Below are 25,580 nucleotides of genomic sequence, written 5' to 3' on the forward strand. Positions count from 1 at the left end.
ATGTATGCTGACGACACTACCATTTATACCACTGGTAATACTACTGATGAGGTTGCTATAGCCCTCCAGGTGATATTAGATCAGCTACAAACCTGGTGCCAAAAGAATAGATTAATTATTCATGAAGGGAAATGTGATACATTACTCCTGGATACAAAACCCTTTATTGGCCCTCTGAAGGATTTAGTCTGGGGAGACAAAACCATTGAAGACAGATCTTTCCCTGTATGTCTTGGTATAGCCATTGATGTAAGACTCTCCTGGGCCAATCATGTAAAATCTGTCTCTACCTCATACAGCTCTAAAGTTAAAATGTTAAGACGCATGAGCTTTTTACCAAAAGCCACACTAGAAACAATTTATTACAAAACAGTAATCCCAAGAGTATTATATGGTATGGCTGTGTAGGGCTCTTGCTCAGATTATCTGATGAAAGATCTAGAACTAATCCACCTCAGAGCAGCAAGACTTATCCACAAACTACCAAGAGACATGGAAGACGAAACAGTACTTATAAATGAAAATTGGATGCCATTGAAATATTGTTATTGTTCTCGTATTCTAAATATGACGCATGGAGCTTTTTATAATATAGATTTAGATGATGTTAATAGCCTAGTTGTTAAGAACGCTTCTTCTTATAGTCTTAGGAAATCGTTAAATGTTGTTGTATCTAGGCCAAGAACCGAACAGGGTCGTCGTTCATTTAAACACAGACCTGCAATTGCCTGGAACTCTTTACCTGACACGGTCAAACAGCTTGAAAACCCTCTTTCTTTCAAATGAAAGATAAAATCCATCAAGACCTATGTCAGGGACATCAGTTTCTAAAAGGAATGCTCTGTAAATTATTATAAGAACCCTGAATCTAGGTATTTTTTGAATTATTTGATTACTCTTTTTATCGTTATTGTATATTATTTTAGCTTTATGACAATTGTATTGTAAATTTCTGTTTCTCTTATTTAGACTTAGTAGTAATAGGTCCACATCAGCTGTGCAGTTGCTTATGATGACTTTTCTACAGAGTTGTTCTACATTCATCATATGCTAACTAAAAATTTAAAATACATATAGATATATCAGTATAATTTACAAGTAAAAACTATGTGGAAAACACAAGTATGTGAAACAGCGACACTGTTTCATGCTTATTCTGACGAAGACGACGGAAAGTATGCAGAAAATTTAGTTTTAAAATTTTTCGCGACACTTACTAAACTGATCAGTTTTAAAGTAGTTTTTATGCTAGTGCATTCGCCGTCACTACAGTGCACATGTTTCAGAGAACATCTGACAGTCCTTAGGGAGTCTTCCTGGATCCTCGTGTTGCGATTGCCTGTCTCCGAACAGAACAAGCGCCAATTCAGCAAGCATGCAGCTGTTAAAACTTAAAAAATTTTCGGAACTCGACAAGAACGCTTAGAGTAGAACTTCGCGTGGTCGCAGCGTGAAGGACGAGCTTGCACTCCTCTACCTCTTGCGTATACTGCAGCTTATGAGCCCTGAGGCCCGTTTGCCGAAAGTCTCGGAAACTTTTCCTGCCCGCAAAGCCATTTTTAGTTCATCGGTATCTAAAAACAGAGAGGTGTATACGCCTGAAACTTATTGTCTAAAGAGAACCTCTCTTTGTATTAAGAATATGTGAATAAAACAGCTCTAAGATTTGAGATTTGCTACGGCTTTCCGGGTGCGGAAACCTTTCTGGACCTTCGAGAAACGAGCCCCTTAATCCAGTTCTGGCCCTCTTTCTAGTAGCGTTGCGTGACAGAGAGAGGGCCAAAACTGGACTACGGGCCCCTGGGCCTTCGAAAGGGGTTTTGGATGGGCTTATAAACGGAAGGACTTATATCCTGGGAGACTTATGAGCGGAATAAAACGAGCTGTTTCGAAACGAGCTACAGCAGTGTGGATTGGAATACGATTTTCATGCACTGGTTTTTAATTAAGCTTTAAAACATCATAATGTGAATCGATTTCAGAGGAGGGCTTATACCCGAGGGGCAGGAACATGTGAGGGGCTTATAATCAGAAGTAATATTTTGTTTACAGCTGGTTGGGTCTGTAAATATGCAGCAGTTTAATTAAGGTATATCGAGTCACGCTCTGATCAAATTTCTTTCTAGGAATTCGCCACTCCCTCCCTTTATAAAATGTTTACTCAAAACAACTTCAAAGGGTATGTGCGTGTTTGGAATTATGTCCTTTCCAGCTGCGTGAGAATGGAACTTTCTGGGAAAAGCTTAATTTTGATTGTGTTTCTTATGCTCGTACACGATGCAGTGTGCACTCATTTTCGAGGAGGTACGTTTACCTACAAGCCAGTCAATCCAAGCGACCCTGCAAACACGACGGTAAGTTTAATTTCTTTGGAAAATGATAGCGTTCTTGAATCATTCACGAATCAAGTGAAGTGCTGTTCAGTGGCTTTTGGGTTAAACAATTCCACCTCAGACGGCTGTTTATTCATTCTTCTTGATTTGGATAATGAAAATGAGCCCAAAATCAGTTAGCGATAGCGACAATTCAGCTGATACTGCGAAGTCTTCGTTTGTTTGTCAACCTTGTGAAGAACACCTTCCTCACAGAAATATTTTGCGCTCAATGAACCCGAACCATTAGATGACATAGAATGTCCCTTGATTATATTTAATCGTGTTGTTAGTTTCTTTTTGCCTTTTTGCAAAGATCAGAGGCTGGCAAACAAGAAAACAAACTTGTTTCGACATAAGATCAGTCTTCATTTCCGAGAATTCCGCCATCTTAAATCTGTTTGTACGAAATCGTGCTGTTGTGAAATGAACCTGTTGTGATAGCAACATTATTAAAGATGCATTCTATTTGTTTGTTTTCTGCAGTCTGCCATTTCTAGCTTGTTTTCAGGCTACATCTTAATCATTTTCACCAACCAGCTTGTAGCATGAATCCATTCTCGTAATTAACAATCTCCTCGGCTCGCTTGTTCTGATCACTGTGACAGCTCTATTTTGAAGCGGGCAAAGCGCAGAGCGCGATACGCGAGCGAGCTCCGCGCCAATAAAACACGCGTTCTCAAAAGGTTGTGTTTTTAGGAAAGAAATTGTTAAGACATTAATTATTTTTAAGGCTTACTTCATTGACTCAGTTTCAAGTTCGATTGCATTGTTCAACTGTGAGCACGATATGATTGAACTACCTTTGAAGACTGCATGAGGAGTTCGGCCCACATTCCCTCAAACTTTTGATCAGCAGACCGATGAATCTTTCAATCGGCAAGTTTACTTGACGTTATTGGTGTTGCACTTCTATTGCAAATGACTGATCACTGAACCAAAATATTGCACCGGGCAAAGGACCACCGCAAGATTTTATAACACAGCAGTGCGATATGCAGAGAAGCTGTGATTTATTTGCGTTTTATCCCTCTATGTTTTAATGATCACTAAAATCAAACTGAGCAGTTTTTAGAATACAGCGAGAGAAATTAATGATAAGCATTTTCAACGAGGCCTGAATTAGCAAAGCTAATCATGATATTTGTTAGTTAAACAACATCTGAGATGTTGGAGTGCTGGAATTAGAAACATAGTTATCTGAACAATCCAACAAAGGTTGTTGGTTTTTGTTTTTTAAAAATGTTTGTTTTTAGTATTAAAACAGGCCCAACATTACTCGAGAATAAGTAAACCCCATGGAAACATTTTTATCAGGATTCTCCGGTCGCTTGCTTAGCTTGCTCTGTGTTGTTAGAGTCAAGAGAAACGCATAAAAGATTTTGACAACAAGAGGTGTAAAAGCTTTTCTTTATATATCCCTGGGATACATAGATTATACAAATGATTTCTCGGAAGAAAAGGTTCAAGTAGATTCACTCAGGGTTTTCAGCTGTTGTCTGAAACATGTCGTGACTTTGATAGGATAATGTAAAGCTCCTTCGAAAGTTTTTCTCACATATGATTTGAATGCTCGAACCGCCTATGGCTGGTTGTGGCTGCATAAGCAATCTTAGCCGTGTGCACCATAATTAATACTTAAGAGAAAGTGTCCTGTAGACAAATTACATTCTGCAGTTTATAAAGAGGTAAATAGACAGCAGTAGTAATTTTATTAGTCATTTCGTGAGAAATTGTTTTTCAGTATCCAGTCAAAGTGATAGAGGTAAAAGCTAAGTACATAAACAGATAAAAGAATAAATACCAAAATCTTAACATCTGAAAATCTCTCACAAGCAGCCTTAACATCTGCTAAATATTATTTCCATAATAGGTGTGATTTTATATATACATAAAAAGTACAGGGTAGTCGCAGCGATTGCATGGAAACCAGCCTAACAGAAGGACAAGAAGCAAGTTGTCCAAAGGAGCTATCTACTGAACTTCTATCATGTGTCGCTCGTGATGTTTCACGGAGCTAGAGCAACTGACAGTCCGAGTGTATTTGCTTCAGCAAGTTCCGAGAAAATAGTAAAACCTACATAGAGAGAATAACTTTACACCTCCTAGATTTTACATGCGATTTTCTTGACTCGAACAACACATGAGAGGAAGCAAACACCCCAAGAATCCTGACAAAAACATTTCTAAGGGGATCACTTACTTCACAGTCTCGACATGTTTCAGAGAACAGCTGACAGCCATAAGTGAATTTTCTTCAGTTCTTCCAAGAAATAGTAAAATCTAATAAGAATTTTAATCATTAAAATATCGTATTAAAATACTGCAGAGACAAGATTCTCTTGACCCATAATTGTAGCGATTAAGGATCCAAACATTTTCGACATAGAAGGTCTGCAGTTTGGCAATATAAATCGTGGACATTTACACCTTACAACGTTTCTGGACTTGAGATGAAATGACGCCTGATGGTTGCTATTGCAAAACATTTAATGATATTTGATAAATAACGTGTCTCGTTCAGACGTCTTTCTAGGGTAACTTCTAAACAACTTTAAGGATATGTTCCGCCGGGGGATATGTATGCGTTTTTGGAAGCTGCAGGAGAACAGAACTTGCTGCGAAATCTATGATTTCGATTGTGTTTCTCAGTGGTACACCATGCAGTGCGCAGTCATTTTCGAGGAGGTACGTTTACATACAAGTCAGTCGACAATCCAAGCGACCCTCCAAACACGACGGTAAGTTTTAATGCCATCGTTTATAAGCCATGCGTGCCAACAACATTCTGGTCAGAGGTTTTTGCGTGCATGATGGCTGTTTATTTTATCTTCTTTATTTTGGTTGAAAACAAAATCAACTTTCTGTAAAATCAGTTTGGAGATCATGGCAATCCCTCAGTTGTGGTAATGGACAAAACACTGGACCATGCCAAAAAATGCTTTTCCAAATGAGCACTATTTAAAGTTCTAAGTTGCTAGTAAACGTGCAATGCATTTTTCATGCGCTTTGCGTTTATGTTCGTCCCACACAGCCTCTAGCCACCATTTTGAGTAATTTTACTAAAATATGAACAGCGGCTCAACTACTGAACACAAAAAAAATTCAAAAAGCGGAAATTCAGCTCAACATTTCTTTATAGCTTTTAGTAAGTAAGTATGTAAGTAAGTAAGTAAACTTTATTTGATAAGTAGGTTGTAGAGGGGATTTGGCAGCCGAAGGCCTGATGTGGACCTAATATACACAAAATATAAAATTTTACAAACACGAAAGATATTAACAAAAGAATGAGAACTATGTACAGGGGAAAATTAATAATCATATATACATATTTGATTCACGAGAACCTAATTAAGACAATATTGCCAGAAATTAGACAGATCAAAAATATATAAAATCATCTTTTTTTGCAGTGATCAAAGTCGCTTCCTTGCTGAAATAAAACCCAGCAATGTCCTTGACGTGTTTCTTTAATATCTGCTTATAAGAATAAAAATGTTCAGGTACTTTAACTAGTCTATTTAAAAAATTCCAGATCACAGGGCCTCTGTACTGTAAAGTGTTTCTTCCAGTATCAGATTTAAACCTAATGATATTAAATTGATTGGGAAAGCGAGATGACCTAGAAGTTGCATTTTTAGAGAAACGTTCACGAACAGATTGGTTTGAAGTTTCAAAGTACACTTTGTGCATTAACATAAGAACGGACTTTTTATAAAAGTAAGAGAAAGGGAGCCAGTTCGATTTAATGAGACAGATGTCATCAGCCAGCGACGGTTGAAGGTTGTTTATAATACGAGAAGCTCTTGCGTGGATTAAGTTCAGAGAATTCATTGCAGAGGGGGAGCAATTTCTCCATACTGAAATACTATATGTTATGCTAGGAATAATAGATTTGAAGTATAATTCCTCAGGTGACTGTTTAGGAAGAATTCTCATTCTCTTTAGTGCTCCAACTTTTTGTGTGAAGTGCTTCTTCACAGAGTCAATGTGCACAGACCATGAAATTCTATTGTCGATTTTAACTCCTAGGCAAGTGGTAGAGTCAACCAGGTTAATTAAGCCTGTCCCAAAGTAAAGGGGAGGGAGAGGACCAATAAAGGTGGATTTCTTTAAAATCATTGCCTCAGTTTTGATTGGATGGATGGTTAGTCGATTCTTGACACTCCACATGAGGACTTGCTTCATTGTTTCATTTAGAGATGATATAACTTGGTCGACATTTGGGCCAATACAGTACACTGTGGTATCGTCTACATACATGTAAAGATCTCCTGAATCAGTGTGGTCAGGGAGATCATTAACGTATATGGTGTACAACCTAGGGCCGAGAAGCGAGCCTTGAGGAACCCCATAGTGCACAAAGTCAGTGGCAGACCTGCAGTTATTTACTTCAGTAAACTGGCGTCTGTTAGATAGATAGCTCATAAGCCATTCATGGAGTGATCCTGATATACCAATAGCATGTAACTTATAAGATAATATGTCGTGGGGAACAGTGTCAAAAGCTTTTTGGAAGTCAATAAAGACCGCTCCCACTGTCCGACCGTTGTCAATTGCTATCTTCCCCTTCTCAGTCATTGAAATCAGCGTTCCTTCAGTCGAAGTCGAAGTTTCATTGTTCCAAATTAAAATAATTTGGCTAACACACAGCCTAAATCTGAATGTTTACAATATGCATATTTAAGGAAAACACTGGTCACTGATGCAAACAATTAAGGGGAATAGTTATTTGCAGTGGCACGACCAAGGAATTCTCAAAAGGGGAGGAGGAAATATTGTGGTCTGTTATAATAACTTGGAACAATAAGGCTGGGTGGAAGGGGGGGGAGGGGGGAGTCGCAATACTGGAAATAGATCTAGCTTTGTACGTTGCAGAGCAGTTAACAGACATAATTTTGTCATAAACACTGGAACAATGAGTTATAAGTCAGGCTATCCTGAGCCGTGTACATGGTCAAACAGCACACCTAGGGAGCGCGAAAAAAATTAGAAAAACACTAGCCTGAAGCATAAACAAAAATCCAATCCAAGAGGTTTCTAAATATCTCAAAAGATATCCGGACATTTGTATATAGGCCTAATGGAATCTACCGTGAGAGGCCCCGGAGAGCGTCCCCTGGAGCGGCCCCAGTGGCAAGCTGATGCAAATTTCTTTCTAGGAATTCGCCACTCCCTCCCTTTATAAAATGTTTACTCAAAACAACTTCAAAGGGTATGTGCGTGTTTGGAATTATGTCCTTTCCAGCTGCGTGAGAATGGAACTTTCTGGGAAAAGCTTAATTTCGATTGTGTTTCTTATGCTCGTACACGATGCAGTGTGCACTCATTTTCGAGGAGGTACGTTTAGGCTTTGGTAGATTGTGCTAGCATAATTTTTAGCATAATTTAGAAAAACGAGCATAATTTAAAGCTTTTATTTCAGTTTAGCACTGCTAGCATAATCCGAGCTTTTATGCCTTGAAAACAAAAAAAACCCCATCATAGTTCTAGAATAATTCAGTTTGTACTTTACTTCTGTATTGTTATTGGAAAATATCGAGGTCTGGAAGACTCTAGCTAGGTCACCCCGTACATATCTGAGAGGCTGAGACCCTCCTCAGGCCACCACGCTTATGGCTCGGCGGCTCGGCCCCTCAGGCCTTAGATCAAAGATGGCGTCGTCCTCGAGTACATCCACTGATTCCACTCCCAGCACTTCCAGCACTCCCAGTGCCGTACCGAGAGCTTCAATCTCTAGACTCTGCAGCCGCTGAACGAGTATTCTCTATTCTTAACTCATCGTTCAATGATTCACAAGAGCATGCTCTCGTGGACTATTTACAGGCTTGTGTAATGCTTCAGTACAATAACCGATAACAGAGAGATTAACAACATGCATAGTTGTCTTTATACTAAACTGAGGGCTTTGCCTGGATGGCGTCTAAAACAAGTATATACAAGTAACTTTCTGACCCGGATTCAGAACCCAGAAATGGTTGATTTGGATATCATTTGGCTTTTCGAGGTGCGCACATGCGTATTTGCCATGCTGAAGACTGTAAGACTGGAAGGTGGACTGTCTGAATGTTCATTAAAGTCAAAATTGATAGAGTTAAGCTACTGGCGATCTTTATTTTCCTTAAAATCCAAGTAGCATAACTTCGGTGACAGAGAGCATAATTTTCAGAAAGTAGCATAATTTTGGCATAATTTCTAAAAAATATGAGCACTGCTAAAAGCATAATAAGCTTTTTTTTCGAGCACAATCTACCAAAGCCTAGGTACGTTTACCTACAAGCCAGTCAATCCAAGCGACCCTACAAACACGACGGTAAGTGTCTTTGGAAAATGTTAGCGTCCATGAATCGTTCATGAAGCAAGTGAAGTGCTGTTCAGTGGCTTTTGGGTTAAACAGTTCCACGTCAGATGGCTTTTTATTCATTCTTCTTGATTTGGATAATGAAAATGAGCCCAGATAGCAACAATTTAGCTGATACTGCGAAGTCTTCGTTTGTTTGTCAACCTTGTGAAGATAACTATCCTCACAGGGTTGACTAATTAGACATAGAAACATTTTGAGCTCAATGAATCCAAACATATTAGATGGCGTAGAATGTCCCTTGATTATATTTATAAGTGTTTATAGTTTCTTTTTGCAAAGATCAGAGACTGGCACACAAGAAAACAAACTTGTTTCGACGTAGGATCAGTCTTCATTTCCGAGAAGTCCGCCATCTTAAATCTGTTTGTACGAAATCGTACTGTTGTGAAATGATCCTTTTGTGATAGTAGCATTATTAAAGATGCATTCTATTTGTTTGTTTTCTGTAGTCTGCCATTCCTAGCTTGTTTTCAGGCTACATCTTAATCATTTTCACCAACCAGCTTGTAGCATGAATCCTTTTCTGCGTTATTGGGTTGATTTTCGTAATTAACAATCTCCTCGGCTCGCTCGTTCTGATCACTGCAACAGCTCTATTTTGAAGTGGGCCAAGAAGCAGAGCGCGATACACGAGCGTGTTCCGCGCCAATAAAACATGCTTTCTCTGCAGGTTATGTTTAAAGAAATCGGCACGACATGTTTGATTGAGTGACTCAGTTTCTAGTTCGATTGCATTGTTCAACTATAAGCACGATATGGTTGAACAACCTTTGAAGACTGCATGAGGAGTTTTCCCACATTCCCTCAAACTTTTGATCAGTAGACTGATGAATCTTTTAATTGGCAAGTTTACTTGACGTAATTGGTGTTTCAGAATCGATTGTCGTCAGATTCCTGTTTGTATTTCAATTGCAAATGATTGATCACTGAACCAAAATATTGTACTGGGCAAAGGACCACTGCAAGATTTTATAACACAGCAGTGCGATATGCAGAGAAGCTGTGATTTATTTGCGTTTTATTCTAGTATGTTTTAATGATCACTAAAATTAAAATGAGCATTTTTGTAGAATACAGTGAAAGAAATTAATGATAAGCATTTTAAGCGAGGCAACAAGGCATGAATTAGCAAGGCTAATTATGATATCTGTCATGAATTTAAAGAAAACGACAAAACTTTTAAGTTTCAAAGACATTTTTCGACAGATTCTCCTGTCATCTTCAGTTAATGGATTTACAAAGCGTTGGAAGTAGAATTTATAATAAGTAGAAAAATGCTAAGTGAAAAGCGTGAAAGTTAAACAACATCTGAGATGTGACAGTGCTGGGATAAAAAACTTATCTGAACTATCCAACAAAGGTTGTTTTCAGAAAAATTGACGCACGATAGAAGTTCAGTAGACAGTTTTTTTGGACCGACCTTGCTTCTGGTCCTTCTTTTAGGCTGGTTTCCATGTAATTGCTACGATTCTTGCAATATTGGAGGAAATAGTTAATATTTAGCAGATTTAAAGGCTGCTTTTAAGATTTGTGCTTTGGCGAGATTTCAAGAGTTTTAGAAATTGGTATTTATTCTTTGATTTATTTTTCTATATACTAGCTTTTATATCTATCACTTTGACTGTAATTAATTACTGAAAAACAAGTTTTAATGTTGTGTCTAGTGTTATAATGTGTAGTGTTATAATGTGTCTAGTGTTACATATAGCTTCTGCTATATATTTATGCACATTATATGCAGAAGCTGCAGAATGTAATTTGTCTCACTAGACACTTTCTCTTAAGTATTAATTATGGAGCACACGGCGGCTAAGATTGCTTGTACAGCCTCAACTGACCATAGTGGTCAAGCATTCCAGTCATATATGAGAAAAACTATCGAAGAGGCTTTATAAACTCCTATCAAAGTCACGACATGTTTCAGACAACAGCTAAGAAGCCTGAGTGAATCTACTTGAACCTTTTCTTCCGAGAAATCAGTTGTAAAAACCATATATTCCGGGGATATATAAAGAAGAACTTTTACACCTCTTGTTGTCAAACTTTTCATGCGATCGTCTTGACTCGAAAAAGCGGCGGAGCAAGCAAGCAAGCAAGCAAGCAAGCAAGCAAGCAAGCAAGCAAGCAAGCACCTAGAATCCTGCCAAAAACGTTTCAAAGAGGTCAGTTCTTATTTTAGAGTTTCGAAACGTTTTAGAGAGCCGCTGACAGCCCCGAGTGAATATGCTTCTGTTATTCCGAGAAATAATAAAATCTACATAGAGAATAACTCTATGCATCTTGCTGTGAAGATTTTTCATGCGATTTTCTTGACTCGAACAACACACGAGAGCAAGCAAACACCCTAAGAATCCAGACAAAAATATTTCCAAGGGGATAACATATTTCAAAATTTCGACAGCTTCAGAGAACAGCTGAGAGCCCTGAGTGAATTTTTTCAGTTCTTCCGAGAAAGTCGAGAAATAGTAAAATCTATCAATAATTTTAATCATTAAAATATTGTATTAAAATACGGCGGAGAAAGACTTCATTGACTTATATAATTGTTGCGATTATGGATCCCAAAATTTTCGGCATAGAAGGTCCGCAGTTTGGCAATATAAATGTCGGAAATTTACACCTTCAGTGCAACGTTTCTGGACTTGAAATGACGACCTGAGGTGCCATTGAAACCCATTGATATTTGATATAATCGTGTCACGCTCAGATGTCTTTCTAGGAAACCTCTAAACAAATTCAAGGATATGTCCCGGGGATTAAATGTACGCGTTTTTGGAAGCTGCAAGAGATTGACACTCGCTGCGAAATCTATGATTTTGATTGTGTTTCTTGTGCTCGTAAACGATGCAGTGTGTAGTCATTTTCGCGGCGGTACATTTACATACGAGCCAGTCAGTGAACCCCAGCGACCCTGCAAACACGACGGTAAGTGTATTTAGAAAATGCCAGCGTTTCTAACCAGCCATGTCTGAATCAAACAACAATCTGTTCAGAGTTTTCTCCGTGAATTATGGTTGTTTATTTAATCGCGTTTATTTCGGTTGAAACAAACAAAAAAAAACGTACTTACCAGTTTGGAGATCTAGGTTATCCCTCTGTTGGCATCGCGAAGCAACCCTGCAGAACACCTTGGCTTCGTCGAGCGATGCTAGTTGACGAGCGCGAAAAAAAAAATGGAAAAACATTAGCCTGAAGCATAAGCAAGTAATCGTTAATTTTTCTTAAATGCCGCATTTTTTTAAAGTATCTACGAGGTTTTTAAACATCTCAAAAGATATCCAGTTATTTGTATATAGGCCTAATGAAAGCGTCTACCTTGAGAGGCCCCGGAGAACGTCCTCGGGAGCGGCCTCAGTGCTTACTTACTGGCTTGCAATGTTACCGAACGGTGCACCGTGAAACAACTGACAAGCTTTAAATCACGAGCCCAATTAATAAAGTGGTGAGGGGCAAAGATCAGAGACTGGGTATGCAGTAATGAAACAAACTTGTTTCGGAGTAAGTCTCGCGGTATAATGCGCATCGTGGCGCATGTAAATTTCCAAGAATTCGGCCATCTTAAATCTGTTCATACGAAATCATACAATAAAATCATGATCTCAGCTTGTTGTTATAACAGCATTATGGATCCATTCTCTAGTCAGCCATTCTTTTCTTTTTTTGCGTTTTTCTGTGGCAAGGGAAGAAGGGAGGGAAAAATCGTACCGTAGTTCATCTCGTGCGAAGAGACCATTAGTCACTGTTCGTGAACCGTTTCAACCTTTTTCTGGGAAATTAGATCGTTGAGATTTAATTTAGTGGTAGAGTTTTAAGCTCCGCATTTTGTTCTATCTCAATGTAATTATGGGCATATGCTTTGTACATTGGATGTTTTGCAGTGCGGCTTCCACAACCAAGGCCTTCCGACAAAGATAGTTAGCGTTTCCCCGATTCCCGCGCCGTATTTAGGTGAAATCCCGCATCGATCCCGAAAATACCCTTCCAGACCCTTATTTATTAATACTGGAATGTAAACCTCAAATTTTAACAATATAGTTCTGACAAATGTTTGATCTTAGCGAGATTCAATATACCCGGAGAAACAATAAAACCTACATAGAGAGAATAACCTTACACTCCCTGTTGTGAAGACTTTTCATGCGTTTTTCTTGACTTGAACAACACACGTGGGAGCAGGGAAACACCCCAAAAATTCTGCCGAAAACTTTTTAAAGGGGACCACTATTTCAAAGTCTCGACATGTTTCAGAGAACAGCTGATAGCACTTAGTGAATTTTTTTCAGTTATTCCGAGAAATAGTAAGATCTTTTAAGAATCTTAATCATTAAAATATCGTATTAAAATACTGCGTGAGAAACATTTTTTTGACTTGTAATTGTTGCGAACAAGGACCCAAACGTTTTCGGCATGGAAGGTCTGCAGTTTTGCGATATAATTGGCGGACATTTACACCTTAGAACGTTTCTGGACTCGAAATAAAATGACGCTTAATGGTTGAAAAACATTTAATGATATTTGATATACATCGTGTCACGCCAGAGCTCTGGTGTCACGCTCAGATGTCTTTCTAAGAAACCTCTAAACAGCTTCAAGGATATGTACGCGTTTCCGGGTACGCTCTTTTCGAACTATATATGTCCTTTTCAGCTGCATGAGAATGGCACGCAGCGAAATCTATGATTTCGATTGAGTTTCTTGCCAGTCGTAAACGATGCAGTGTGCAGTCATTTTCGAGTCCTTACATTTACATACAGTTTTTGTGTCAGCTATTTAAGTGTTTTATTTATTTATTTATTTATTTATTTTAAGCTCTACATTTTGTCCTATCTCTGTGTAATTATGTGCATAGGCTTTGTACATTACATGTACATCTTCCACAACCAAGGCCACCCGACAAAAATTCTCCGCATCTGATTTATTAATGTTGGAATAAAAACCTCAAACGTCAACAACACTATTGCTCAATTCGCTTGGACGGGTTTGAAAAAGTAATCCTACTGTAATAAACCCCAGTACTCTCTGAAGCCCCGACGGGGATTACTCCCTATAATGGCCTATAAGGGGAGACTCCGCCCGGAAGGGGTTCTTTTTTCAAGCTTCAGGTATATAAAAGGGTACGGATTTCAAAAGTTGAGATATATGGAAGGGTAGGTTAGTTATTTTAAAGGTCCTTTCATTAAAATATTTCGAAAAGACGTACCGTTAATATGGCTGTATCATTAATTCATTAAGCATACAGTCGAACCTCCGGTTGCGACCACCTCTCGTAAGCGACCACCTCTCCTCAGCGACCAGTTTTCCAAAATACCAAACGTTTCCCAGTCAAATCACTATATTTGAAACCTCTTGTAAGCGACCGCGACCATTTTTAGAGCCAAAAGTTTGAAAATTTCTTTTGTTTTCAACCTCCCGTAAGCGACGACTTGACAAATAATAGAGCCAAAATTGGATAATAAGGTGTTGTAACAATAGCGCAATACTCGGCAGTACAAGAGACTGATATTTCTCAATGGCAAGCACAGTATTGTTTATCAATAAAACATTTAAAACATTAGGTAAGTCTCTGCGGTAACATATGCTAATGAGGCAAAATTCTCACCTAATATGGTCTCAGCTCTCGTAAGCGACCACCTCCCGTAAGCGACCAGCTTGGCTTGACATTTTGGGTGGTCACTTACTGGAGGTTCGACAGTACTGGATAATTAATTGTGGACAATCAAATAATAATATTAAGCAAATAAAATAACAAATAAATGAATAGATAAATGAATAAGAGATATAAATTTGTAGTCATAAGTTAAAAATGTACTTAGGTAAGAACGTAAAACGTAAAGCCCTGGCCAAACGATCGCAACATGTCAATGCAACATATCGCAGCATTGTTGAGCGCAACATGTTGCGCGCATCTGGCCACCCTGTTGCGACATGTTGGGTGTCGTTGGCTAAGTTTGAAAATGGTCAAATATGAGCCAACAACACGCAACATGTCGCAACACGTCGCAACAGGGTGGCCAAATGCGCGCAACATGTTTCGCCCAACAATGTTGTAATATGTTGTGTTGACATGTTGCGATCGTTTGGCCGAAGTTTAAAACTTAACTTCATTTCAAGGTTTTAGGAAAGGGATGTAATGTTCTCAAGGGGTAACTTTTCAGTCAAAATGGTATTCAAAATGGTAAGGGATTGTGCTTCAGTCGGGGCGGAGCGGAGAGTTATTAGCACATTCCCAACATTGGCCGTGGCAAGTTAATGCTTAGTTTGCAATGTTTTCGAATGGTACACCGTGAAGCACCACTGCACGAGAAACTTGATGTTTGTTTTTAGTACACACGTGAACCTTTATGCGAATGTGCTTACCCCTAATACAGTATTGCCCAAGGTATACTAATAGTACAGATATTTTGGAAAAGGACAATATTTGTGACGACAAATCTAAGCATTTAACACCAGCTACAAAAACTCGAACCCGTGGATCGCACGTTGAGCACACGAATAACGCTGTATTTAAGTATCATATTTTCCTAGAACTGTCAGAGAATGGACTAGTCTCCCCGCTGATGTTGTAATCTCAGAATCTTTACAAATTTTTAAGTTTAAATTAAGCAGTTACTTAGATATCACTAGTGTTTTTTTATATATTTATGTTTTATTGCTATTATTACTATTATAATTATTATTATTATTATTATTATATTTATTTATTTGTATTAGTATTACTTTATTTGCATTTACAATATAGATAGGACCCCGTGCGCGCTCTGATTGGTCAAAACCCATGTTTTATCAGAGTATAAAACCTAGAAAAAGCGTGGTGTAAAATCTATACCATAAAGCAAATAAAGAAGCCTAAGCCTTGTATTACACTGTGATAAAACACTCCGGACATTTGAGAACACGAGAGAGATGTAGAAAACACTCGCCTGCGGCTCGTGTTTTCTACATTTCCCTCGTGTTCTCAAATGTCCAGAGTGTTTTATCACAGTGTAATACACGGCTTAGGCTTCTTTATTTGCTAAATTTTTATGTGTGGTTTTCTATTACATTCGATCTTTTAATATCCACTAGTTTATAATTCTTATGTTAAAGTTAGCGTGATAACTGTATATAGTTTCTACTGTCTCACTAAATGAAGAATGCAGAGAAAGATCAACCAGAGATTTCCGACCATTTTCCGAAGATTTTGTCAACTTGATGTAGATTACGAAAACTTTTCTTTCCGTTTTCAGGTGATCATAACATTCCGAATCGGTTGGCGAAGATCGTACGACTCCAGCACGTCCTGTGACCAAAGCACTATAAGCTCTGGACAGTTGATTGGCATAGATGACTACTTAAAGTGCCAGGACCGTTGCGACGGAAACGTCGGGAGTTTGAAATTCAGTTGCACGGATTTTAGTGTAAGTGAAGACTGGACAATTGGCACCAACAGTTTTCAATATACCTTTCCAATTCCTAGCATATCACCTCGCTACTATCAAGTCAGGTTAGTCTATAGCGATCTTTATAAATTATGATTGAAACAAAAAGTAGCTTTACTTTCATGGCATAGATGATTGCATAAACACGTAGGGGCCAAACCAACCCCCTAATGTTTCATGAAGACTATATTTGCTTGGTTTATATATTTTTGAACCAAGTTTGGCAGATGAGCTTTCTTTGTTTTCCAGTTTATTTAATTTGGAAGTTGTGACAAATGTCAGATTATGACGTCATAATTGATGACGTCACCAAAACGTGCTATAATTTTTTGTAAAATCTGATAAAAAGATCATGTCATTGGAAAGGCCTTGACTAGAGGAGTAAAATGCTGGAAACCGTTTTTTGCTATGATGATTATTTTTTGAGATATGGTAAATTAAATATTTTTTTGTTGTCCCCCCCGGAATTTGCTTAACCATACTGTCCTTCTTAAGTAAGTCTCTCTGGTTTATTTTTTTCAGTTTTATTCTAGGAAGGCTAATAATCTAGAAAAATAGAAAGCTTGATGTTGTCAAAAATCGTATGGTTTTAGAAATTTGATTTTCGGTTTCGTTAGGATGGTATCAACAGTAAAACAACGGATGACGTCACAGGTTATGACGTAACAAAACTAATTTTAACGCAATAACACTAGAGGGATAATTTTTTATTCCGATTTTCTTCTTTATTTTTGCTTTAGTCATCTGGCACATCCCATGTGCAACATAGCTGCATTTGCTGGAACAAAATTACGGCTCCAATTTGGGGATTTTTCTCAAGGGGGGAACCTCAGATTTTGCAGAGTTATTTTTCATATTTTGTAAATGCCATATTTCATTCAATTTTTGTGATATGGACAAAATTTTTTCAGGTTTCAACTCCCCTTGATATACTCTTTCGAATACATTGTAAAACATATGCGTATTAAAAACTTCAAAAGTGGCAAAAAACATGACGTCATCACTGTGACGTCACAACTTTGACATTTACTGACATTTTTCACGTAAATATAATTGGCAATAGGTCTCCTGCTCATCTGCCAAGTTTGGTGTAGAAAGACTCAATACTTTTTAAGTAATGCGAAATAATGTGAAATACCCAAGAACTGACGAAACATCTGGGGGGTGGTTTGGCCCCTACGTGAAATGCTTCCCACTCATAGAAATTATAACAATCAACGTAAAGAAAGGGGAAGAACAATTAAGTTATATCCTTCTGATCTGACAATAAAGCCATCACCTATTTCGTCGTGTAGGATTCGTGCAGAAGACGTTTAATTTATTGATTTTGGGCCGGTCGGAAGGAGCGAAAAATAAAAGTGGTTCGTACCCCCCCTCCCCGCCCCCGCCCCCCTCACACCAACAAGTAAACTGGGAACAAAGACCGACATCATGGCCGCGGAGCACGGAAGCAGATCAGCGTGAAGACGACGGAGAACTCGACTCTGATGTTGAGAACTCTGTTGCTGATATTTTGCGAGTAGGCTGTTCAAAGAATCAATTTCACTTTGAACCAGTTGCCGACTGCGTCGTTAGTTCAAATGAGTAAATTGTTCCAATTTACGTAGAGAAAAAAAATACACGGTGAAGAAACCGAGAGCAGAGTCGTGCGCGGCAGTACTGTTTACTGATAAAATGATAACTTGTGTTAAACGAGCACTATAAGTTCCCACAACAACCAACCAGTTTCACATCAAAGTTTATTAAAAATCGGAGGATCAACGGAGGAAGGAAGAGGCACAGGATAAAAAAATTGTCTCCGACCCTTAACGTGGAGTGTATCACGCTAACGATGCTAGAACGCATGCAACCGCAAGGAAAAGTATCTAACGTTGTTGTTTTGCCTCACGTAATGCATCTTTCACCTGGTTTATAAAGTCAACACTAACGAAGACCAATCTGTACATGCGTTGAGAGCAAATTGCCTTGTTCCCTCGCCTTGTTCTAGAAAGAATAGTACCACAGGGAGAGCAAAAGGTTTTCTGAAAGAAGTAACGAAGGTACAACACGTTTCACGAAGACCACCACGATACCTGCCCCATCCTACCCCTTCTTCGCTTTAAGACTAGAAGTAATAAAATAAACTTTTAAATCAACACGTTAGTATGTTAGCGGAGTAGCGGTTTAGCGTTTGGCGGACAGCAGCCATTTAAACCCTCTGCACAGCGCACTCTGCGCTAAAAATGACCTCTTGGGTTACCTTCAAGAGTTACTTTTACTTATGTTGCTTCTTCTGTGGGACCTAATAAAAAACTCTTAATTTACAGCTACAAGGGCTATAATTGGATTTCCTTAGTACATCACTCAGGAGCTAGATGGCAAGTACGCATGTACGTGAACCTTACTGTACGAAATGACACCGGACGTATTAATACGTCCCCTGTAACGACAATGACGCCGATAGTACGTTTGAAATTTGGATGCAACCACACCATTCTTATCCCAGGTATGATTCTTTGACGCCTCTGTTTTTCCCGTTTGGCTGCGCCTGAGTAACGCCGTGTAAACTCACTCTGTCTGCCTGTCTCTCTGTTTGTTTGTCTTTCTTCGCTCTCTTGTCCCTATACCAGGGACACCCTGATCGTTTTGGTAAATAATCTGTTCGGAAGGCGTTTACTGAATCCCCTCCAATTGTCTCTTCGAACTTTCGTGATATGTGAAATTTAATGCCTACTTGTCGTTTTGCATGGGAACTGCAACGAAAGTCAGCTATGATTTTCGATAGCTGCCTTATATCTTAAGGACGGTGCCTACTAAATACAAAGGTTTTTGCGCCAGGCTAGGACCACGCGGAAAAAGTAGATCTTTGCAAGGGCTATTGGAATCCACAAAGAAAACTGGGGGTAGCCACGCATTTTTTCGAGATAATTAGCCTTGAATCTCAACAAAAATGCTGACATCAGCATTTTTCTGAAAAAAAAAAGAAAAGGATATTTCTTCACAGAATTTCTTAGAATTCGCCTTTACATACAGAAAAGCAAACACATTTATAAAGACCTTAAAACTGCATGGTAAATGGTAACATAAAAACCATTTTTGATATGTTTTTAATAACAAAATCGTTGCAACAGCACTTTTAGCGTCTCTGACAGCCTTCCTCGGGTTCAGCTGAAATACAGTTCAAACACCTTTTGATCACAACCAGAAACTAATCACGTGTCGAATAGGCTTGCCACTTCCATTTCATAACATAAAATGTAGGGGTAACCACGAGTTTTTTAAAGTTATTCATCTTTTTTGTAAACTTTTACGGTGCCCGTTACATTTTCTCCTGTCAGTAAAACAATTGCGTATCTCGCACTTGTTTCGCGCGCGCACTACGCCATCTGCAGGTACATGTTTACAGTTGGATTTCAGTATAATTTTCGAGAGATAACAGATAGCTTTTCAGCCGGAAGACGGTAACAGAAGGTGCTTAGCGATATGCTACTATTCTGGTGTTCCTGGTTTAAGTACAGGTTCATTAAACTTGATTTAGTCACAGTAGGAAAATTTCGCTTTCAATTTAGTCGTGTACTTGGTAGCGTAGTTGATTGCGTCATTGTCAACACTAGCGCGTGCTTGGCGCTTAAACCATACCTTGCGTGATGCGCAGAATGTGTGCGCAATAGCAAAAGTAGGCACCGTCCTTGAGGTAATTCCTCTGAAATAAAAGTTACAGTAGAGTTTTGTTCAAACTTTGTCCACCGAATATTTGTCATATTATAACTTCAATTTTGAAATAAAAAAGGGGGGTGCCCATGCTCATTAAGGGGTAGTGAGGCATTGAAAATGCCCCATTTTGGCATTATTTGATGCTTATTATAAGAACGCATTCCCAGTAATTGTAAAATCTTTGTGAACCCAGACTCAAAAGAATACGCATTAAACTACAGTCAATGCATTGTGTCGAACACAAATAAACATTTTAAGTTTGATTCAGGCAGAAAGCTAAATCTTTGATTAAAAATTTGAACCAAATTTCTTGACGTGGTTACCGACTGCAAAATAGAAAAGACCACAGTGTGTCTGCTATTTTTCTTATTTATGCAATTTTCAGCAATAGAAATTAGATCAGTCTTTTCTCACGCAAAGCTTATGATTAGTTGATTACAATGAGAGGGGAAAAAATTGGGGTGCCCGTGCTCGTTTGTGAGCTAGAGCCATTTTTCAACTGACAGAGCTCAATATCAAGGCAAATCCGTCATGTTTTCAATATGCGCGTGCACGAGCACGCGCTAATGACGCCATAAATTATGCGCAGTAAGGATGCGCAATGCAAATGTGAGGAATGACCTTAAAGGAAACGGAGAGGAATAAGTAAGTAGGTACGGTTTTCGGAAAGGAATAACACCTTTGGATTTCGGGAAATTGATAAGAAAGCCCTAATCAATTCGAGGAGACTCAAGTTTCTCTAGAATGCCTAAACATATAACAATTTTCTTGCCGCGCTAAAATAAACCTACAGGGCTTTAAGGTGGCCGAACACAGTTTTCGCGCGCGCTTTTGCTGATGCAATTCAGCGCGCGCACAAGGATTGCAGAAAACAAACATGCCGTCAATAGAGCGATCATTTTATTTACTCGACACCCGCACTATCTGTGCTATTTTTCTCTATAATTGAACGCAGTGTATTGATGGCTTTAGTCTTTTATCACAAGTATATGTTAGGAAAGGTAAAGATGGAAAGAACGCAGCAATTCTCAGCTTTTTCTTTGTTACCGAAAGAACCCAGTTAAATGCAGCGCATGCGTAGTAAGTCAAAAAATTGCGATTGAATGAAAATTTGCACTCTCGGAAATACGCCTATTTCTCGAGAACCACTCATTAGAATTTCACGAAACTTGACACGAAAATACTTTAGGAAATAAGTAACTGGAGTATTGAAAATAATTGAACTTTAACGAAGGAAACTCTAGATATTCCAGTAAACCTTCAAAAAGGGATAATTGAAGATCTCTCTGTTAAATTATTAGCAAAATGGTGTTAACTTGTGAGAATCGTTACAAGTTGCATGCAAATTATAAAGAAAATCTAATGACTAGATTTTCTACAAATAGACAAAACCGATTTTACAGGCCCGTTTATTTTTATTCGTGTTGCCATGGCAACGGCACATACGTCAGCTTAACCATCAAAAAACCAACGTTTGTGTTGTTAACTTGCTTACTGCCATTTTTGGCGACCGAGAGATCAAGGGTTTTAGAGAAAAAGGTGAATGAAACACGGGTATCAAAAACGGCGTTCAGCCACCTTAAAACACTCCGGATGGCCTAAAACAGCGTTTTAAAGGATATGAGAGGAAACCGTCAATGGGTGCCCCTGGTATATAATCAAAACATATATTTCATATCTTGATAGTGACTGACGCCGACAACGATGAGGTACGGTGCCGTTGGGCGAGCGGATATAAAGAGTGTGGAGATATCTGTGGAGCCAGTGGAATTCCAAACGCATGGATGTATTTTGTAAGTCCCAAAAGGGTAGTGTGCGGGGACCACCTGAGCCGAATCTAGGGGCGCGGTACAAGATAGGGCGTTTGGAGAGCGAGAATTTCCCCGCGGCCTAAAAAACTCTCTAACTAATATGTAACAAGAGAACTAAGTAACTAATGGTGATCCAAGCCTGATGTTTACTGACACTGTCTATGCATTGTGACGCAAATAACCATACATTGTAGTTGTTATCAAGCAACATATCCTTCCTTGGTGTTACCGGAAGGCTACATTTAACCCCTTATAAGCTTTACTGCCAACAAACGTCTCTTAGAACCCCTATTAAGCGGCCACCTATTAAACGGCCACCCCTATTAGGCGGCCTGTAATCAAAGTCCCGATGAGGGCTTTTCTATTGTTTTTGCCTCCATTAAACGGCTAACCCCTTTTAGACGGCCACTATCCATTTCCCCGAGGGTGACCGTTTAATAGTGGGTTGAACTGTATTTAATTTCACTCAGCTCGATTAGCTTTTAAGTTATTCTGGGTGAATTTATCCAATTTTCTGTTTCAATTATCATTTTTTGTAACTAAGAGTTTTCTATTTTGGTAGTAAAGTATGTGTTGTTGTTACTCGGGACCACCTACCTCCGGAATAGCTTATCACATCATTTTCATCATTTTCTTAATCTTTTTCAGTCGTGACAAACCTTCTATATTTTTTGTTTTCTTATTCCTTTTTTGTTGTTTTTCTACCTAAGAAAACTTCTATTTTTCTACAAAAAATGTTCAAACCTCAGCGGAGGAGAGAGCTCCCCCTTCCCGTCTGCCAACCTTGCCAGAGATTAGAAGAGTGCTAACTATTTGCAACTGTTTTCGCTGTTACAGCGCGAGTGTAAAATCACATACAGCGCAACAGAAGACACCGGCTTTTACGCTGCTCCTGTTATGATTGAAGACTTTGCTACGCCAACCGCCACACGGGCGTTGAGCAGCATTCCGTTGCAGTTCTTGGTGTACGTTTTTAAGTCAAATGAGGCGTGTGACGAGCGTCCTGAGTTCACGGAAGAGACTCGGGCCGAGGGATCTTGCATTGGAATTCCCCCAGGAGGAACATACTTTGATCGGATCATCGTGCGAGTTGGTGGACCATCAAAAAGGTGTTGTTAAACTGAGCTATGCATTGTCGCTCTAATTCTTTCTAGCTTCTTTTGGTTTTTAGCACACCACAAAACCATGCCCGATCTTCAAGTTATCACCTTGAAAATTGTGACATTCCTACCAGAGGTCCTGCCAGGCACTCAGGGGACTGAGAAGGCGACAGGCATGGCTGAAAGCCTCAGTTGCAAATAGCCTGAATAAGTTCGAGAACGTTGTGTTCTCACTTAAGGACGTTCACGCTAATTGTTTCTGCACATCCTTACTGCGCACGCAAATTCACACGCCACGGCATGCATGAGCGCGGGCGCTAAGTAATAAAATGAACAATGATAGGGCAGATGGCCACTGCTATATTTTTGCCTGAATTTAACGATCTTGGACGCTCGGTGACCCCTATTTTTCTGTCGATGGATTATTTTCTCAACCGATTTTCTCCGTTTAGCGAAAAAAATGAAGAAAATATACCGATTAGAAGTTTGATTTTTTTTGCAAAATGCACCATTGAATTCCGTTACTTTCAGCTCTTTGTTTATCTGTACGGCGGTTTCAAATGCCTCTCGGAGGGTTAAGTTTTGTGAAAACGTTGGCAACATTTGAAATTATTTACGCAACAGACCCACTTCTACAAAATATGACTAAGATCGTTTGCCTCCGTTGATTCACCTTCGATATTTTTTACTATAAGCCCCTGTGGACCATACTAAATTACGCGCGCCAAGTTTTCAAAATCAGGGTAGTTTTCCACACGCTTTATCTCTGAAACGAAGTCGGTGACCGCCAGTGAAATAATTTTTGCCCTATCATTACCTAATGATTTAATTGTGAAAGAGCTTTGTTTATTTATTTATTTCTCTATTTATTACGATTTACTCCAATACAAAACGAAATGTTCGCGCATTTACGATACCATTACGATACGTTTAACCATATATACCTGTTTTGCAGTATCGTGGAGGTAACTACAAGCAGTCCCGCCGGATTTATCAAATCGTCTGTGGCCCAGTATGCACCACAGGAATATTACGTCAATGTCACGTGGACACCAACGACGTCACAGATAGATTCAAAGCTGTTTTGTTTCACAGGACTGGAGAATTCTGGGTAAGGGAGGGCTTATGGTCACGTAACTGTGACTCTGTGTCTCTAACTGGGGTCATTCTGTAAAGCACGGTCTTGACTGGCGTGTTCTTAGTAGGTGTTTTTCAGCAAACAGTCACCGTTATGATGCTGGATGGCAAGAGAATGCAGTCGCCTCCAAAATATCTCACCCAGTCAACCACGCAGTCTGGACCTTTCTTTGATTTCATTACCCTTGTTGCAGAGCGTAGCTTACCGTCTGGCGGATTTAATACCATGTGACCGTTTGTTGCAAAAATCCCATTGTTAAACAGAAAATCGCGATTAAGGCCGCGCCCATTTTCAATATTTAAGAAATACGAAATTGTTTCAATTTAGCAAAACATTACCCTTCTAATAGGCCAGGGATATGCTTCAAGGCCTTGTTTGTTCCTATCATTTATTTTTTTTTGACGCCATTGAAATGTTCGGCTATTATTGCATTGCAATTCAAAGTAATTTTCCATGTAGCCGGCGCTTCCAATTGTACAGAAGGTTGTCCATATTTTACCCGAGCAGTACATGTTACATAACAGTAGATGATTTAGTCACAAATGGATAAATTTCAATTTTTATTACGTTGATTTGTTAAATTGCTAGTTTCATTAATCAATTTGGTTTCACGTTGTTTCCAGGATAACAACTGATCAGCGATGCGTTACGCTGCTTGTTGGAGGTAAACTTATTGATGGTGATAAATAATGATAACAGGACTGAGTGGAGTCCATTTCGGTCTGTAATCATACGAATAGTCACAAATTCGGACGGCCGAGCAGCGGGAGTCCGATTTTTTTTTGTCACGAGTATGATTACAGACCGAACAGACCAATTTCGATATATTAAAATTCCGGCTAAACAATATACCTCAGTACGAGGCTCCGGGAAATAACTACAGAGTTTGCGGGGTTTATTCCCCGGAGCCTCGTGCTGAGGTCTATTGTTTTAGCCTGAATTTTAATATATCGAAATTGGTCTATTGGGCGACACGAAGTCTTACTACCAATTAATCCTAAAAATTAGAATTTCCAAAAAAGAAAAATAGCCATGTAAGTAAGGGAAAATTTGCATTAAAAGACTGACAACGGAGGCGTAAATTCTTACTGTCCCTCTGAAATTGAGATTGGTCGATTTAAACTACAACTTTGAATGTGATTGGCTCATTGAACTGTCCGATAACAACTTGGCAAGTGAATTAGTGGAAAATGGGAGTTTTTTAAACCAATCACAGTCGAGGAAATTGTAAATTTGATGATTAAAGTAATAATAACAAAAATGTTATTAATAATATCATTATTATTGCTTAATATGTTGCTTATTAAGTGTTCAAATACTTTATCAGCTGCAATGTGTTGTATTATCTGTGTATAAAAGATATGTCCAGAATTGAATTACATAGGTGGTGTATAGAGTCTATTTCGTCCGGAATTCTGCAAGGGTTTCCTTCAAGTCATTATACTGATTATACATCAGATCAACCTTAGAAATATTGTTTTACGGATCCTACTGACCACTTATGCTGTACAAGGTTGTTGTGACTTTTAGTCTGTGAAAGAAATCTTAACGTGTTAATTCAAATGAAAGCTATTGAAAAGCACTTTCACGTAGTGCTCCTTGCTTCGTGTTAAGGCGGGGGTAAACATGAAAATAGGCACTTTTTTCAAACAAGTGTAATACCACAACTATATTTCAGAACCAT

The 25,580-nt window shown here is 38.8% G+C and overlaps 1 protein-coding gene across 1 annotated transcript; it reads left to right on the forward strand.

Annotated features, from left to right (window-relative positions):
* Positions 1-24,289, forward strand: LOC145477615 (uncharacterized). The gene is made up of 7 exons (XM_081455553.1): positions 1-249; positions 2,127-2,354; positions 15,963-16,219; positions 18,461-18,639; positions 21,534-21,640; positions 22,496-22,767; positions 23,714-24,289. Exons 1-7 carry the CDS (start codon positions 1-3, stop codon positions 23,871-23,873), a joined length of 1,452 nt encoding a protein of 483 aa, XP_081311679.1. The 3' UTR covers positions 23,874-24,289.
* Positions 24,290-25,580: the final 1,291 nt, after the last annotated feature.

This window comes from Orbicella franksi, unplaced genomic scaffold, assembly GCF_964199315.1.
Source record: "Orbicella franksi unplaced genomic scaffold, jaOrbFran1.1 SCAFFOLD_253, whole genome shotgun sequence".
NCBI classification, from domain to species: domain Eukaryota; kingdom Metazoa; phylum Cnidaria; class Anthozoa; order Scleractinia; family Merulinidae; genus Orbicella; species Orbicella franksi.